Source organism: Salvelinus alpinus, chromosome 11 (assembly GCF_045679555.1).
Source record: "Salvelinus alpinus chromosome 11, SLU_Salpinus.1, whole genome shotgun sequence".
NCBI classification, from domain to species: Eukaryota; Metazoa; Chordata; class Actinopteri; order Salmoniformes; family Salmonidae; genus Salvelinus; species Salvelinus alpinus.
This window is the reverse complement of record NC_092096.1, coordinates 52,796,813-52,815,179: the sequence shown is the minus strand read 5'-3', so window position 1 is coordinate 52,815,179 and position 18,367 is coordinate 52,796,813. Positions and strand designations below refer to the sequence as shown.

General features: G+C 44.2%; 1 protein-coding gene across 1 annotated transcript in view; it reads left to right on the top strand.

Moving 5' to 3' along the window:
- The window catches only part of LOC139534375 (alpha-actinin-3-like), a 34,659-nt gene continuing 16,292 nt past the window's right edge, over window positions 1-18,367 (top strand). The window contains exon 1 of the mRNA XM_071333478.1: window positions 1-399. Within this exon, the coding sequence (XP_071189579.1) occupies window positions 265-399 (135 nt within the window). The 5' untranslated portion in view covers window positions 1-264. The remainder of the gene's footprint in view (window positions 400-18,367) is intronic.

Genomic DNA, 18,367 nt, shown 5'->3' with positions numbered 1-18,367 from the left:
TATTGGGGTGCGGTCACGTGTTCTACTTTTGACCAGGAAAGTAGCACCGACCAAGCAGAGTTTCTGGTAGTGGGAGCTGCACCTCTGCCGCAGTCTGTACTCTGTCGCCGTATCTCTTGTTTCTGCTGACCAGCACACCTGACAGACAGCGAGTCCTCAAGCCCAAGGAGGGTTTCATCTGGTATCTACAAGGCTTAGAGTGCGCAAAAACCTCGTTTCTGTTCTATATAATCAGAGGGGGTACTAGAAACCCTAGACGGCATTATGATGGCTGTCGAAACCCAAGCGCAATACAACACCTCGTATATGATGAGCGAGGAGCATCAGTATATGTCTCCGGAGGATGAGTGGGACAGGGACCTACTGCTGGACCCCGCATGGGAGAAACAGCAGAGAAAGGTACGTTCGGTACCGGGCTGTGAGTAAGTCAAGTCAAAGTGGCACGGTGACCGTTAAATGTTGGCTAGAGCGGCTCGTTGTGCACCACGGGAATTTGTGCGTCTGGCTTGAGTCCAGCCATCCCGTTGTGTATGTTTTATGAGTGCCCAGAATCAAATGGTTGACATTTACTAAAATCCCTGGAAAACGTATTAAAGTTGTCAAGTGAAACGGGGGGAGATAAGGAGTTGGCGCACGCACCTGCTCCTTTTCAGTTCTGGAAGCTATGAGCAGAGCGGTTAGATATTTCAGACGCGTAACGTTCTCAGTGTTATCTGTCACTTTACCCCCGACAGGCACACGAAGACCGTCTCAAAATAAATATATATACCCCCCACACATTTAAACTAACCAATAGAACAAATAGGGACTTGTGTGCTTTTATGCACGATTTTTCCAAGAAGTCACCTTGCGCTATAGGCAGGCCAAACTCAAACCATTTATTAAAAGTTGAATGCTTTTAAAATTCTCGCTCAAAACTACTCCAAGTTGTCTCTCTGAGTTAGTTTTTCTATTTTGGGAGTGCCGCTTATTTTTCTGTGCTTGAGGTGGCAACATTATAGTGTCTGGAAGTGTCATGTAGCCTGGATGAGAGCGTCTGCTAAATGAATCAAATGTAAAATAGGCCTAGAGAGTCGCGAGGGGACTTGGGCCCGCCCGTTGTCTTGGCGATCATCCGGCCTCGCTGTGCTCGCGGACATGGAGGACAGGTGCATTTAATGAGCCAGAGCTGTCAAGCCTAAAAGTCAATGGGCTGATGTGACAGTTATGATGTATGCCTCGCCTGCCTGTGCTCTATGGCCTGGCCTAAACTTGGAATGGGACAACCATACCTCCAATAGTGAATTCATTGAGCATAATGACTAAACTGCTAATAAATACACGTTAGTCAGCTCAGCTGTCATAGGCATTCATTTCTGATATGTATATTCTATTACCATTGATTTACCAGAAGACATTTTCCGCTTCTGACAAGATTTTGTAGAATGTTCATCCACACCTTTAAAAGAGTGGTCTGAAGTTGGGGGGCTTGTAGTCCTTGCATACAGGTCTGACTCTCTGTCTGAAAATATCTCTGGCCTATTTATATTTATACATACCTAGCCTACTTGGGTTGATTGGCATCTTGGGAGAAGGTGGATACTGTACATAACATACATACAAACATTAATTAGGAAACATAGAAAATGGAACCTGTTCTTTTTCTATGGAACTCCCCTGTCTTTATGATGCAAAAGTTTCCTTCGCACAGTGACTGTACTGGAGCTCACATGGCCTTAAGGGTGAGAGACTTCAACAGATGGCCAGTCAGGCAGCAGCCAGAGAGGATGAGTGAGAGAACAGAGAGGCGGAGAAGGGGAGAGACGACTCGTATAGAAGTACACCGACAGGGTTAGTTTCAGACCTACGAATAAACCTGTCCTAAAAATACGCCTGCACTCTTTCTGTTCCTCCCCTCCCTCCTCTCTTTCTCCCTGCTTCTCCCTCTTTCCCAGCTTCTCTCTCTTGTTCTCTCTCTCTCCCCCCTGCTCTCTCTCTCTCTCTCCCCTGCTCTCTCTCGCTCCCTCTTTCTCTCTCTCTCTCTCTCTCTCTCTCTCTCTCGCTCCCTCTCTCTCTCTCTCTCTCTCTCTCTCTCTCTCTCTCTCTCTCTCTCTCTCTCTCTCTCTCTCTCTCTTTCTCTCTCTCCTACACCCCCCCATTTTCCCAACAATATAGCAAGCCTCCTGGCCAGTTCCCTCTCCAACAGTCTCTCTCACACCTTCTCTGTGTCCCAAGAAGTTGTTGAGGTGCTGCGATGTGACTTTCTTTTTTGTTGTTGTTTAGGTAAGATGATAGAGGGTCATTTTTCTGAGAAGAATACAAAAATATTTTATCCACACACCCCAGAATGGCTGTGTGAGTTCACCTCTATGACTGGCCTGGGTGATTGGGTCACTTTAGCACGTAAAGAACAGTACACACACACACACACACACACACACACACACACACACACACACACACACACACACACACACACACACACACACACACACACACACACACACACACACACACACACGAAAGAACAGCTTAAGAAGCTGATATCATATCATCAATATAGAAAGCTGCATCATTTTGAGGTGAAATGAATCTGAGAGGACCTCACCACCTGTTCCAACCCCATGTTCCAAATTTCTGTGGAAAAACACCCGGCTGCAGGCAGGCGCAGTAATAAAGTGTTTGTCAACACACTGTGACTCTGTTGAATATGATACAGCATTAGAAATATACACGGCACTCCTTTCACTTTGAGAGGGTTGAATTTGTATATTTCACTTGGTCCTAAGAGTTGAAGTAGTATGGCCAATCAACATTTAGACTGCAAGACTGTGTTAGCCTGCTGAGCTAAAGCAGGCTAACACAGTCTCGGGGAGCTAACGCAGTTCTTCTAGTCTCAAGGCAAGGTTTCTCATTACTCGATCATGGTTTACCGAGCCACCTCCGTTACAGTTACGGTAGTTAACATATGACATATTACAGGGCGGCAGCGTAGCCTAGTGGTTAGAGCGTTGGACTAGTAACCGAAAGGTTGCAAGTTCTAAATCCCCCAAGCTGACAAGGTACAAATCTGTCGTTCTGCCCCTGAACAAGGCAGTTAACCCACTGTTCCTAGGCCGTCATTCAAAATAAGAATTTGTTCTTAACTGACTTGCTTAGTTAAATATAGATAAAATAAATAAAAAAACAGTGGTGTTACAAACTATATCTGAATGTTGACCGCTTCAGGAGTTCACCACCCGTCCTGGCTATAGCTCAGTCATAACAATCCTTTTCTGCAAATAGAGAGCTAGGAAGCTATTTCCTGTGATACGATACAGTACTTTTATGTATCTGCTAACATGGAAAATAATTTAGTCAGGTCAGCTTTCATGGAACTAAAGATAATGTCAACTGCAGTAAGCCTATAAAGGGATTGTGTATTTCGGTTAGCTCTGTGTGTACCAAAAAAGGATATTATAATGATATTTGGCATCTACACTAAAGCCCTAAGGCGAAACAGAAAATAGATGAAGTTTACAGAGCAACACTTCAACTTTAAGTTGAAAAACATATTAGTCTAATGAACACTTTATTAAGAAGTTACTTCCTAACATTACAAAAATAAACTTTAATTTACACCACAGAGTGTTAAATTGGTCAAGGAAGGCCCCATCACTGCAGTGAGGACAGGATGTGGACTATTCACACTCAACAGACGTCAACTTAATATGATCAGGGATGACCATTCCCCTGTGGCTGGTAGGCCTGTACCTCCCCCCCCCCCCCAGCTAATAGGAAACCCAGCCTGTGAGACTGCTGCTATATACAGTGAATTCGGAAAGTATTCAGACCCCTTGACTTTTTCCACATTATGTTATGTTACAGTCTTATTCTAAAATTGATTCATTTGTTTTTCCCCCTCATCAATCTACACACAATACCCCATAATGACAAAGAAAAAAACAGTTTTTTATACATTTTATGCCCCAAAATTTAAGAAATACTGAAATATGACATTTACGTAAGTATTCAGAACCTGCAAAAATCAGTGCTTTTTGTAGCACCTTTGGCAGCGATTACAGTCCTGGGTATGACGCTACAAGCTTGGCACACCTGTATGTGGGGAGTTTCTCCCATTCTTCTCTGCTCAAGCTCTGTCAGGTTGGATGGGGAGTCCGGGCTCTGGCTGGGCCTCTCAAGAACATTCAGACTTGCCCCGAAGCCAATCCTGCGTTGTCTTGACTGTGTTCTTAGGGTTGTTGTCCTGTTAGAAGGTGAACCTAAGCCCCAGTCTCATGTCCTGAGTACTCTGGAGCGGGTTTTCATCAAGGATCTCTCTGTACTTTGCTCCGTTAATCTTTCCCTCGATCCCGGCTAGTCTCCCAGTCCATGCCGCTGAAAAACATCACAACAGCATCATGCTGCCACCACCATGCTTCACCGTAGGGATGGTGCCAGGTTTCCTCCAGACGTGACGCTTGGCACTCAGGCCAAAGAGTTCAATCTTGGTTTTATCAGACTAGAGAATCTTGTTTTTCATGGTCTGAGAGTCCTTTAGGTGCCTTTTGGCAAACTCTGTCATGTGCCTTTTACTCAGGAGTGGCTTCCATCTGGCCACTCTACCATAATGGCCTGATTGGTGGAGTGCTGCAGAGATGGTTGTCCTTCTGGAAGGTTCTCCCATCTCCGCAGAGGAACTCTGGAGCGCTGTCAGTGACCATCGGGTTCTTGGTCACCTCCCTGACCAAGGGCCTTATTCCACGATTGTTCAGTTTGGTTGGGCGGCCAGCTCTAGGAAGATTCTTGATGGTTCCGAACTTCTTCCATTTAAGAAAGATGGAGGCCACTGTATTCTTGGGGACCTTCAATGCGGCAGAATTTTTTTGGCACCCTTTCCCAGACCTCTGCCTCGACACAGTCCTGTCTCTGAGTTCTAAGGACAATTCCTTGGACCTCATGGCTTGGTTTTTGCTCTGACATGCATGAAACAGGATGCACCTGAGCTCAATTTCGAGTCTCATAGCAAAGGGTCTGAATACTTATGTAAATTAGGTATTACTTTTTTTTGTTTGTTGCTAAATGTCTAAAAACCTGTTTCTGCTTTGTCATTATGGGATATTGAGTGTAGATTTATGGGGATTTAAAAAAAATGTAATCCATTTTTGAGTAAGGCTGTAACATAACACAATGTGGAAAAAGTGAAGGGGTCTGAATACTTTCCGAATGCAATGTATATAGGTTATATATAGGTTAGCATTGCGCCAGGATGAGCTTGTGCTATGCCAGACAATTACTCAGCTATCTAGCCAGTTAGTTAGCAGCTGAAAACCCGGAGTATGTGATGTGATTCACTCGGCAGTGAACTTATTCCCATAGGAAGAGGCTCACTCTCTCATGTTGCTTCGCAAATGGCACCTTATTCCCTATATTGTGAACTACTTTGGACCAGAGCCCTATGGGCCTGTAGTGCTGCACTAGTGCACTATGTAGGGAATAGCGTGCCATTTGGTATGCAAAACCTCAGTCAGTGTTCAAGGGCTTGGTTTGGACACTTGAGAGCTCTTATTTGGGTAGTGGATATTGATCCAGCAAGACAACGATCAATGATTGTTGTGGTGGAAACTCTCTTTATAAGGCCTGTAAGCTGCTCAGGGAGCCCAAGGCAGTAGGCTTTGATGGAGTTTGTGTGTGTGTGTGCTTGTAAGTCTGGGAAAATACACTGCCTCTTGAGCTCTCATGGTAAATCCATTTTCCTCTTATGTCTCTGTGTCTTATTTTAATGCAGTAGTAATAACTAAAACGTCACAATTCATTTTTTTTCCATTTCCCTCATCTCTAGTTCCAAAAATGTGTTACTGAGTTCACAGAATGAATTTCCATGGAAACGGACCAACACAGGATCTAGCAGAGATTAGGGGAAAATATAATTTTTTCATCTCAACGTCTATTTACTACTCTCTATTTATGTGATATTGTATGTATAGTTATTTAGAATGTTTCATCCCTATCACACTTTGACTTAAAAAAATTAATCCAATGGATGTTTTGCTACAAATCAGATTAAAGGTTTTGATGGAATACAGTAGTACTGTAATTTACTTGTAAATCTCATCCAAAGGATTTTGAAAATGATGAGGATGGGTCCCTTTCACCCAGCCTGGTCACATAGACTAGACGTAACATAGTAAACATAAATCCGGGACACTCAAATTAGTATGATATGTTGTGTTTGGTATGTTTACATAAAACAGATGGTCACTTAAAGCAAAAACGAAAGTAGGGTAGTTCGTTGGGGTGGATGGGTGGGTTGCGAGTTCGAATCTTATCACGGACAACTAGCATTTTAGCTAATTTGCAACTTTTAAACTACTTACTACTTTTTAGCAACGTAGCATGTTAGTTAACCCTAACCCTAACCTTAACCCTTTTAGCGACCCTTCCCCAAACCCTTACCCATTAACCTAACTCCTGAACTTAACCCTAACCCCTAACTAACCCCTAACTAACCCCTAGCCTAGCTAACATTAGCCAGCTAGCTAACATTAGCCACCTAGCTAGAATTCCTAACATATCATACGTTTTGCAAATGCGTAACATATTGTACATTTTGCAAATTCATAATGTATTGTACATTTAGCATATTCGTAACATATCATACGAATTGTAATTCGTAACCTATCATACGAAATGAGTGATGGACATCCACACGTGAATACATACCATATGAAACGTAACATATCCTACTAAATGGAGTGTCTCGGATTTACGTACAGAATAATAAGAAATGCTCCGAGACCAGGTTGTTTCACCTCACATTCTCATCAATCTCTGGTGACATGCACAGTGACAAGCTTAGCCTATGCAATGTGTTTTCTCAGATATTCATGGACTGGATGATATTATTAAGTCCCTTTTAACAATCTGCTCTCCAAAAACTGTTGTTTATTCTGTCATTAGGTCTAACCAGTCAAACTCACCGATTTTTGATGAATATCTCATCGATCTCATAGGTCTCGCCCACATAGCTGGGTGAAGTTCATGATGCCATTGTCCTTATTAACAAGGGGCCCCAGGAACAGTGGAAGAGCTCTGTTTTCATGTCATCCAACAAATGTAAACACTTGGAGTTTGCTAAACGGCATTGGCACTTAGATTGGAAATGGTGCCATGGTCAGATGACAGGAAAATAGAGCTCGTAGGCCACGCACACCAGTGGTGGATTTGGCGTCGAAAAAAGGAGGCATATGCAGAAAAGAAACTCATAAAATATGGTGATGGCTCTTAGATTTAATGGGGCTATTTTGCTTCCACTGGTCTTGGGGTCCTCGTTAAGGTCAACAGCATCATGAACTATACTCAGTACCAGGACATTTTAGCTAAAAACCAGTCTCTCTGCCAGGAGACTGAAACTTGGCTGCAAGTGAATCTTCCAGCAAGACAATGACCCCAAGAACACATCAAAAGCCACAAATAAATTGTTAATTGACCACAATATCAACATTTTGCTATGGCCATCTCAGTCCCCAGACTTATTGAAAACCTGTGGTTTGAATTGAAGAGGGCAGTGCATAAGAGCAGATGAAGTATATCAAGGATCTGGAAAGATTCTGTATGGAGGAATGGTCTAAGAACCCAATGGTATGAAGGAATGGTCTAAGATCTCCAATCTCATAAAACATTTTAGAAAAGGCTCAGTGCCATTATCCTCACAAGGTGAGGAAGTTAACGGTATTGAAAACAGGGGTACCAATAATTTTGACTCCTATTTTTCTTATTTTTTTCATTACTTGTTAAACAAAATCTTTCTCTGAGGAATTGTATTTGTATAAAATTATTTTATTTGAGCATTCGATAGAGCTTAGTATTTGTATTATTTATTTTATGCGGTCTTTCTTGCTCCTCTTTATCAAGGGTGTCAATAATTTGGGACCTGACTGTATTTACTTCGGCCTATTTTTATAAGTCTACTGGAATCGACAAGCCTTTCTAAGTCATTTGTTTTTATTGTTCTATCTTTTCTCCTTCCTTACAATAATTAAACATTTTGAAACAAAGTTCATCCTGCAAGTGAACGCAAGACAGAACTGAACTGGCCAAGAGAACCTTGTGTGTGTGTGTGTATGTGTGTGTAGGGAAAAGGCGAGGTAAGAGAGAGAGAGAGAGAGAGAGCTTGTAGTGAGATCAGATGGCAGTTGCTATTCCAGAAGCTGTGTCCATGTAGGGAGGCTTCTATAAACTGCCTTAGTGGAGCTAGGAGCCCTGGGAGGCCACAGGAAGGGCTGAGGAGTGTGTGTGTTCTGTGATGCCTCCTCCAAGTGTGTGTGTTGTGGGGGCGCTAAGACGTGAGGTCACAGGTATTCCATGGTGTGGTAATGGTAAAGGGACACCGAGGTGCCACAATCCACAGGGAGAAAGAAGATATGATGGGGGGAGGGATGGATGGAGCGAGGGATGGAAGAGTTTTGTCATGGTTTACTCTGTATCCGAGGCAAAAATCCGCAAATTAAGTCTTTCAATGGTCTTATTACTTGTTAATTTTGGATAATAATCCTTAGTATCTCTCCATTGTATCAGATGCCGCCATTGGCACTGAAGATTGAAGCCTGTCATAGCAGCTGTGTGTGTGTGTGTGAGTATATAATATGATATCAGAATCCTGTTTAAAGAGGCAGAAGTCAGAACAGAACTGATACGCCTGCTGAAATTAGACCCCCCCCCCCCACACTCATATAAGACAGACGGTCAGCTGTAAATCCTACTCCCCTCTTTAACCAATTTATCCCTCTGCAATCATCAATCACAGTGCCCAGGGCACATTAAAAAAAACACACACACACACACGCACGCACGCACGCACGCACGCACACACACACACACACACACACACACACACATACACACACTGTGAAGCGATCGGAAGGTTGTACCATGCTCCGCTCTACGTTCCCATACCATATGCTTCTGTGACCACGAGAAGGCCCAGTGTGTTTGACATTTAACCTTAAAAGTCACTCAGTCAAGTTGCAGGCAGGAGAATAGAACAGATAAACACTGGAATGGAACGGAACGATATATAATGGAATGATGTTTAGTCGAATGGAATGGAACAATGGAATGGAATGTATTTCATCTCTTGCCCTTTAATAAAACCATTGATGCAAACACAAATACATTATGATTAATATGTCAGATGTGTAACTGTTGGTATGACTCTCTGCAGGTGCAGGTCCAAGTGTTGTGTTAGTCATAGTCGTACGTATTGTCACTTTGATTGTTAATACCAGTCAGTACTAAAGCTTGGAACGGTCAACCTCATAAATAAGCAACACACTAACACCATATTATAGAGAACTCATTGTAAACCTGTGGCATTTGGTCTATTTCAGTTTTCCTGTCTAAAAATAGTTTTCAGAACAGAATTGAAGAAAAAGTGCAGCATTGTTCATCCTGATGCACAAGTCAAGTGGAGTGTGTAGAAATAGGCCTCTATCTCTGTTTTCTTCAGTGTCCTTCAGTATTCAGTTCCTGCATGGCTGTTGCTGTCAATGAGAATATGTTCTCAGTCAACCTCTCTGGTTAAATAAATGCAAATTAAGGATGGGCATTCTCTCAGATGTGGGTTAATGAGAGGGGCTTCACTCCATGCTGTAACTGCTGAAATAAGTGTTAAATACAGAATAATTAGCAACGGGCATTCTCTTAGACGTGAGAGTGTGAGGGGGGGCTTCAATTCGCTCCACGCTGTCATCAGGTGTGCCACCTGTTGCTTGGAGCTGGCTGCCCTTGTGCCCAGGGGGTGGCTGGCAGCTGGGACAGAGCTGGGTTGGCAGAAGAGGTGTGCCCGCTGGCCGCTACACTCAGCCTGCCAACGCGAGGCTAGTCAAAGCCCTTGATCCTCTAAATGTAGAAATATTAGGCCTGGTGTTTAGAATGCTGGCCCTCAGAGTCTCTGGATGCGTCCCAAATGGGACCCCATTCCCTTTATAGCACACTACTTTTGACCAGACCCCCGGGGCCCATTACTTTTCGGCCCCGGTCAAAAGTAATGCACTAGGTAGGGAATAGGGTGCCATTTGGGACGCAACCTCTGAACATCCTGACATCTTTACTTACAGTACCCATAGAAGTATGAGTTACCATACCCAATCACAGGGATGGCTAACTCTGGAAATTCCATCAGTTTCTACAGACTTATAAAAAACAGCTTTCAGTTTTTTGGCACCATGTATGGAATAATCTTCGGAGTTCCCTACAAATGGGTGTATTGGTGCCTTTCGGGCAGTTCAGAGTGTTGATTGAAGACATCTTTTTGTGGAATGGGATTGTTTTTCATGAGTTTGTCTCTTTTTGTACATAATTTTTTTGTATTATTATATTTCTTATTGTGTATTTATGTGTCATTTGTTGTGTAATTCTAAGATGCAGGGCTCCCTTACAAAAGAGACCTTGCTGTCAATGGGACTTTTTCTTAAAATAAGGTCAAGTAAAATAATGTATTTTGAATTGAAATCTATTTTGAAGATCTACAGTATCTTGAAGATAAGACATTTGACAGTGTGTGTTATTGCCCTCCCATTATCCTCCCATTATGTCTGAAGTAATGGTTGTTCGGGATTCGTGGAATTGCTGGAATTGGAGGTTGGAAGGTGGGGTGGGAAGGTCGGGGGGGAGGGGGCTAGGTTTCAAGTTTTAATAGTTGTATGTACGGGAAACGCAAGGTATACATCGCCCAACAAAATGCTTACTTGCAGGGGGCTCAGTTCTACTCTTATGTCATCGTCCCAAAGCGTCCCGGTGGCAGCGGCAACCAAGTTCAAGCCTTAGGCCTCCGTTAGGGGGATATTTAAAACCCTCATGAGGGGAAGACGAGGATCAGGGATGTGGTGAGGGTGGTGGGGTGTCACTCCAAAAGCTGTCACACCTGTTGTATGGCCAAGCCTCCCCTCCCCTCCCCTACCTAACACTGTCTAATGAAACTCAAAGGAAAAAGAGTTGACCATTGTTGACATTCCACATAAATACATTACAAGTAACCACTGACAACTGGCAACCACTGACTCTTTCTGTCAGCTGTAAAAAATGTAAAAAATGTAATAAAGTAAAGTTATCCACCGTACGGTTTTTACAGCACAAAGTCTTTTCTCAGTAGTTAAACCCATGAATGTGTGAATGACATGCACATAGCTTACGTGTAAATGACATAGACATAGCTTACATGTGGAGGACAAAGAAAATAAGCCAAGTATAGCCCCTGGTGATGATGATAATGAGGAGTTTTAAGGGCTTGTCAATCATAGGCAATAAAATACACCACATGACCAAAAGTATGTGGACACCTGCTCGTCGAACATCTCATTCCGAAATCATGGTCATTCATATTAGAGGTCGACCGATTAATCGGCATGGCCGATTTAATTAGGGCCGATTTCAAGTTTTCACAACAATCGGTAATCTGCCTTTTTGGACGCCGATTATGGCCGTTTACATTGCAATCCACGAGGAGACTGCGTGGCAGACTGACTACCTGTTACGCGAGTGCAACATCAAGGTAGGTAAGGTAAGTTGCTAGCTAGCATTACATTTATCTTATAAAAAACAATCAATCTTCACATAATCACTAGTTAACTAGCTTGTCCTGCGTTGCATTTAATCAATGCGGTGCCTGTTAATTTATCATCGAATCACAGCCTACTTCAACTTCGCCAAACGGGCAATGATTTAACAATAGCGCATTCGTGAAAAAAGCACAATCGTTGCACAAATGTACCTAACCATAAACATCAATGCCTTTCTTAAAATCAATACACAGAAGTATATATTTTTTAAACCTGCATATTTACTGTTTGCAGGCAATAATAACTAGGGAAATTGTGTCACTTCTCTTGCGTTCAGTGCAAGCAGAGTCAGGGTATATGTAGCAGTTTTAGCCACCTGGCTCGTTGCGAACTGTATGAAGGCCATTTATTCCTAACAAAGGCCGTAATTAATTTGCCAGAATTTTACATAATTATGGCATAACATTGAAGGTTGTGCAACGTAACAGCAATATTTAGTTGCCAACCCGTTGGATAAAATACAGAACGGTTCTGTATTTCACTGAAAAAATAAACATTTGTTTTCGAAATTATAGTTTTTGGATTTGACCAAAGGCTTGTATTTGTGTGTTTATAATATTATAATTAAGTCTATGATTTGATATTTGATAGAGCAGTCTGACTGAGCGGTGGTAGGCAGCAGCACGCTCGTAAGCATTCATTCAAACAGCACTTTACTGCGTTTGCCAGCAGCTCTTAGCAATGCTTGAAGCACAGCGCTGTTTATGACTTCAAGCCTATCAATTCCCGAGATTAGGCTGGCAATACTAAAGTGCCTATAAGAACATCCAATAGTCAAAGGTATATGAAATACAAATGGTATAGAGAGAAATAGTCGACACGTCAAATTCCTACAATAACTACAACCTAAAACTTGAAAAATCATAACCGGTCGACCTCTAATTCATATGGACTTGGTCCCCCCTTTGCTGCTATAACAGCCTCCACTCTTCTGGGAAGGCTTTCCACTAGATGTTGGAACATTGCTGCGGGGACTTGCTTCCATTCAGCCACAAGAGCATTAGTGAGGTCGGGCACTGATGTTGGGCGATTAGGCCTGGCTCGCAGCCGTTGGTGTTCCAATTCATCCCAAAGGTGTTTGATGGGGTTGAGGTCATGGCTCTGTGCAGGCCAGTTAAGTTCTTCCACACCGATATCGACAAGCCATTTCTGTATGGACCTCGCTTTGTGCACGGGGGCATTGTCATGCTGAAACAGGAAAGGCCCTTCCCCAAACTGTTGCCACAAAGTTGGAAGCACAGAATCATCTAGAATGTCATTGTATGCTGTAGCATTAAAATGTCCCTTCACTGGAACTAAGGGGCCTAGCTCGAATCATGAAAAACAGCCCCAGACCATTATTCCTCCTCCACCGAACTTTACAGTTGGCACTACGCATTGCGGCAGGTAGCGTTCTCCTGGCATCTGCCAAACTCAGATTTGTCCGTCGGACTGCCAGATGGTGAAGTGTGATTCATCACTCCAGAGAACGCGCTTCCACTGCTCCAGAGTCCAATGGCAGTGAACTTTACACCACTCTAGCCGACACTTGGCATTGCGCATGGTGATCTTAGGCTTGTGTGCGGCTGCTCGGCCATGGACACCCATTTCATTAAGTTCCTGACGAGCAGTTCATGTGCTGACGTTGCTTCCAGAGACAGTTTGGAACTGTTGCTACCGAGGACAGATGATTTTTAAGAGCTTTAGCACTCGGTGATCCCATTCTGTGAGCTTGTGTGGCCTACCACTTCGCAGCTGAGCCTTTGTTGCTCCTAGACGTTTCCACTTAACAATAACAGCACTTACAGTGACCGGGGCAGCTCTAGCAGGGCAGAAATTTGACAAACTGACACATCAGTGAAAGTCACTGAGCTCCTCAGTAAGGGCATTCCACTGCCAATGTTTGTCTATGGAGATTGCATGGCTGTGTGCTCGATTTTAAACACCTGTCAGCAACGGGTGTGGCTGAAATAGCCAAATCCACTAATTTGAAGGGGTGTCCACATAATTTTGTATAGATAGTGTATATATTTTTTAAATGCGAACATATAAGCCTAAAACATATGCGTGGACAAAAGGTTAATGGTTCCATTTTTGTCATCTGTGGGGTCACAGATATCCTTTTCATTTGTTCTGACAAATCATGCTTAATATTGATAAGTGTAGTTGTTAGCGATACGTGTAGTTGTTAGGGATAGGGGTAGTTGTTAGTGATAGGTGTAGTTGTTAGCAATAGGTGTAGTTGTTAGTGATAGATGTGGTTGGCATGGACCTGGTGTGAAGCTAAGGTATGGCTTTCATGATGGATGTAGTTGTCATGACAATCTGTCGGTCAGTTTGGTTGTTAGGTTATTTAGACTATGTTACACTTTGGTTGTTTACAGGTTGGTTGTTTACACTTTGTTACACTTTGGTTGTTTACAGGTTGAGCTGCAGTACATTATTTAGGATGTACTAAGAGTAAGTACCACCTAACATAGCATTGTGAATATGAATGTGTGTAAGGGTGCGTGGGCGTGCGTGGTGCGCATGTGTACGTATGTGCGTGTGTGTGTGTGAATGTTCTCTTCCATTGTCCCCCCACCTGTGAGTTTGGTAGAGCAGCTATGTATGGCTTTGCCAAGTGTGGCTTCTCTCCAGACTGATGGGACTATTTATAATTATAAAGACTGCTGTTTCTGTTTTTATACATGGCATCATACCTCATCAGGATGGTACTGCGTGTGTCCGAGCGTGTGTGTGTGTGTGTACATGCATCTGTGTGATTCATACCACAGACACCTGTCTGTCCAGGTCTGTCTCTCCCTGGCCAATCCCACCTGTTCTATAGTCATGTGTTGGCCTGGACTGGACGGAGGCTGTATTTATATATACGGTCAGTATGCTCACACTGGGCTCTCACTCTGGGTGGACACACACACACACACACACACACACACACACACACACACACACACACACACACACACACACACACACACACACACACACACACACACACACACACACACACACACACACACAGTGCAGCCAGCCCTGCAGACATTGTTACCAGATTTATTTTACACTGCTGTTGAGCGCTGATACAGGAATACTCCTGTCCTGTTATATTTAAGGAATTAAGGCATGAGCGGTCTGTGCTTGTAGGCAACTTCTACCTGAAGCTTCTACCCTCTTCTCTATTCTGTTTCTTTGTTAAAGGTCCCAATGCAGCCGTTTTAATCTCAATATCAAATCATTTCTGGATAACAATTAAGTACCTTACTGTGATTGTTTTCAATTTAAATGGTCAAAAATGTAATAAAAAAGCTTTTTAGCAAATAGACATTTCTAAGCCGGATCACCACCTCAAGCTGAACCTCGGCAAGACGGAGCTGCTCTTCCTCCCGGGGAAGGACTGCCCGTTCCATGATCTCGCCATCACGGTTGACAACTCCATTGTGTCCTCCTCCCAGAGTGCTAAGAACCTTGGCGTGATCCTGGACAACACCCTGTCGTTCTCAACTAACATCAAGGCGGTGACCCGTTCCTGTAGGTTCATGCTCTACAACATTCGCAGAGTACGACCCTGCCTCACGCAGGAAGCGGCGCAGGTCCTAATCCAGGCACTTGTCATCTCCCGTCTGGATTACTGCAACTCGCTGTTGGCTGGGCTCCCTGCCTGTGCCATTAAACCCCTACAACTCATCCAGAACGCCGCAGCCCGTCTGGTGTTCAACTTTCCCAAGTTCTCTCACGTCACCCCGCTCCTCCGCTCTCTCCACTGGCTTCCAGTTGAAGCTCGCATCCGCTACAAGACCATGGTGCTTGCCTACGGAGCTGTGAGGGGAACGGCACCTCCGTACCTTCAGGCTCTGATCAGGCCCTACACCCAAACAAGGGCACTGCGTTCATCCACCTCTGGCCTGCTCGCCTCCCTACCTCTGAGGAAGTACAGTTCCCGCTCAGCCCAGTCAAAACTGTTCGCTGCTCTGGCACCCCAATGGTGGAACAAACTCCCTCACGACGCCAGGTCAGCGGAGTCAATCACCACCTTCCGGAGACACCTGAAACCCCACCTCTTTAAGGAATACCTAGGATAGGATAAAGTAATCCTTCTAACCCCCCCCCCCCTTAAAAGAGTTAGATGCACTATTGTAAAGTGGTTGTTCCACTGGATATCATAAGGTGAATGCACCAATTTGTAAGTCGCTCTGGATAAGAGCGTCTGCTAAATGACTTAAATGTAAATGTAAATGTAAGCAAGAATTTTGCCAGGACTGTCTGGGAGTGGTCTGAGTGGGAAGGGTAAAAGTAACTGTTATTGTCAGAGAGGTTTGGAACTCTCTTTCTTATTGGTCTATTAACTAATTTACTGCATGGTGATCAATGTATTTATAAAGCCCTTTTTATATCAGCAGATGTCACAAAGTGCTGTACAGAAACCCAGCCTAAAACCCCAAACAGCAAGCAATGCAGGTGTAGAAGGCTGTATCACAACCGGCCGTGTTTGGGAGTCCCATAGGGTGGCGCACAATTGGCCAAATGTCGTCAGGGTTTGGCCGGGGTAGGCCGTCATTTTTCTTAACTGACTTGCCTCGTTAAATAAGGGTTAAATAAAATAAATATAAGAAGCACAGTGGAAAAACTCCCTAGAAAGGCAGGAAGCTAGGAAGAAACCTAGAGAGGAACCAGGCTCTGAGGGGTGGCCAGTCCTCTTCTGGCTGTGCTGGGGGGAGATAATAAGAGTACATGGCCATTAAGACCAGATTGTTCTTCAAGATGTTCAAACGTTCATAGATGACCAGCAGGGTTAAATAATAATCACAGTGGTTGTAGAGGGTGCAACAGGTCAGTACCTCTGGAGTAAATGTTAGTTGGCTTTTCATAGCCGAGCATTCAGAGGTCGAGACAGCAGGTGCGGTAGAGAGTCGAAAACAGCAGGTCCGGGACAAGGTAGCACGTCTGGTGAACAGGTCAGGGTTCCATAGCCACAGGCAGAACAGTTGAAACTGGAGCAGCAGCATGACCAGGTGGACTGGGGACAGCCAGGAGTTATCAGGCCAAGGTAGTCCTGAGGGAGGGGAGAGGGAGAGAGAGAGAATTAGAGGGAGCATACTTAAATTCACACAGGACACCAGATAAGACAGGAGAATTACACCAGATATAACAGACTGACCCTAGCCCTCCGGCCCATAGACTATTGCAGCAGAGATACTGGAGACTGAGAAGGGGTGGGTCGGGGGACACTGGGGCCCCGTCCGACGATACCCCCGGACAGGGCCAACCAGGCAGGATATAACCCCACCCACTTTGCCGAGGCACTGCCCCCACACCACTAGAGGGATATCAACCGACCACCAACTTACTACCCTGAGACAAGGCTGATTATAGCCCACGAAGATCTCCTCCACCGCACAAGCCCGAGGGGGCGTATTTCCAGTGATGTCACCAAGCAGGCCAAAACCCCATCCCACCAAAACAGGCAAACAAAAATTCTAACAGCTCTTACACTAAAAGGGCATTATCACAATTTTCACCATTTCAGAGTATTATTCCAACCTCATAGTGTGGAAATGTATATAAAACACAGGATAATCACGTTTTTGACTGCATTGGGCCTTTAAAGTCCTGAATCCCCCTCCTTTCTTTAGTCTCACAAGTCACACAATTGTTTCTGAAATAAACAACTGAAAATAAAGACTGAAAATGTAGGCTATCCTTTCTTAGAGGTAGAAAAGAGACCAGTCCTATGTCAGTCTGTGTGTACCTTGGCCTGACTATAATGGCACCTTGTAGACATGTCTAGATAGTAGCGCTGTCTGTGTGTAGAGAGATTTCCACAGTGTTGGAGGAGAAAAACGAATTCCTTCCCTTTCTATTCTTTCTCTTGTGAAAGTTCCTTCTGACTTCTAACCCCTTCTATCTTAGACACACACACACACACTGCAGAGGGCATCGCCATGGTGTCTGTGTTGAAGTAACACTCGTGCTAAGCTAATTGTGATGTGATGAATTAGTTCTCTGTGTAGAGTCACACAGAGTCATGCTAATACAAGGAAACCCCTAACACTCCTGGCAGTTTGATTCGGTACGAGGTTCCCACTTCTATGGGCCTGGTCCAAAGCAGTGCGCGTCATAAGGCGTAGGGTGCCATTTTGGACGCATGCAGAGTCAAGTCAAAGGAAATTCACATAGACTCATAGTTGGATTGAGTATACATTTTTGTGAACCTGAAAAGCCTTCTGAAATTAATTCCAAATAAGTAATTCCATTTCAGACATGAAAAAACGTTTCTGTTACACAGAGATCCACGAGTACAACGCAGCCTTAGCAGCCATTTTCTACACATCAGTGACACCATGGGTGAACACAACACATGTCACAGGGTGTGTGTACTTTCGCCTTGTGTCAACAAAGTGAACCCTGTCGTGCTGGTGTTGTTTGAATTGAACTCATTGTCCACAGTAGTATATTCTTGTCACATGACTTAGCTTCAGCACTCATTGCTGCCAATCTGAGGAGGCTAGCTGTACCTGCAGGATGTTAGTGGTAGCTGCAGGGATGGTTACATCACATTCTTGATGGACAGGTGGTGTCTGGGATGGGAGGAGGATGTGTGTGTGTGTGTGTGTGTGTCCACCCAGCTGTGCTGAGGGTCATCAGGCCCTCCCACTGTTCTCTCTCCCTGAGTTATGACATGCATCCAGCAGAATGACTGTGTGTCTGTGTGTGTTTCTGTCCAGATCAGACCAACACAGGCACAGAGGGGCAGCTCAACAGTTGGAGACGAGAGAGACAGAAGAGAAGGGGAGGACACAGGGAGAAGGGGA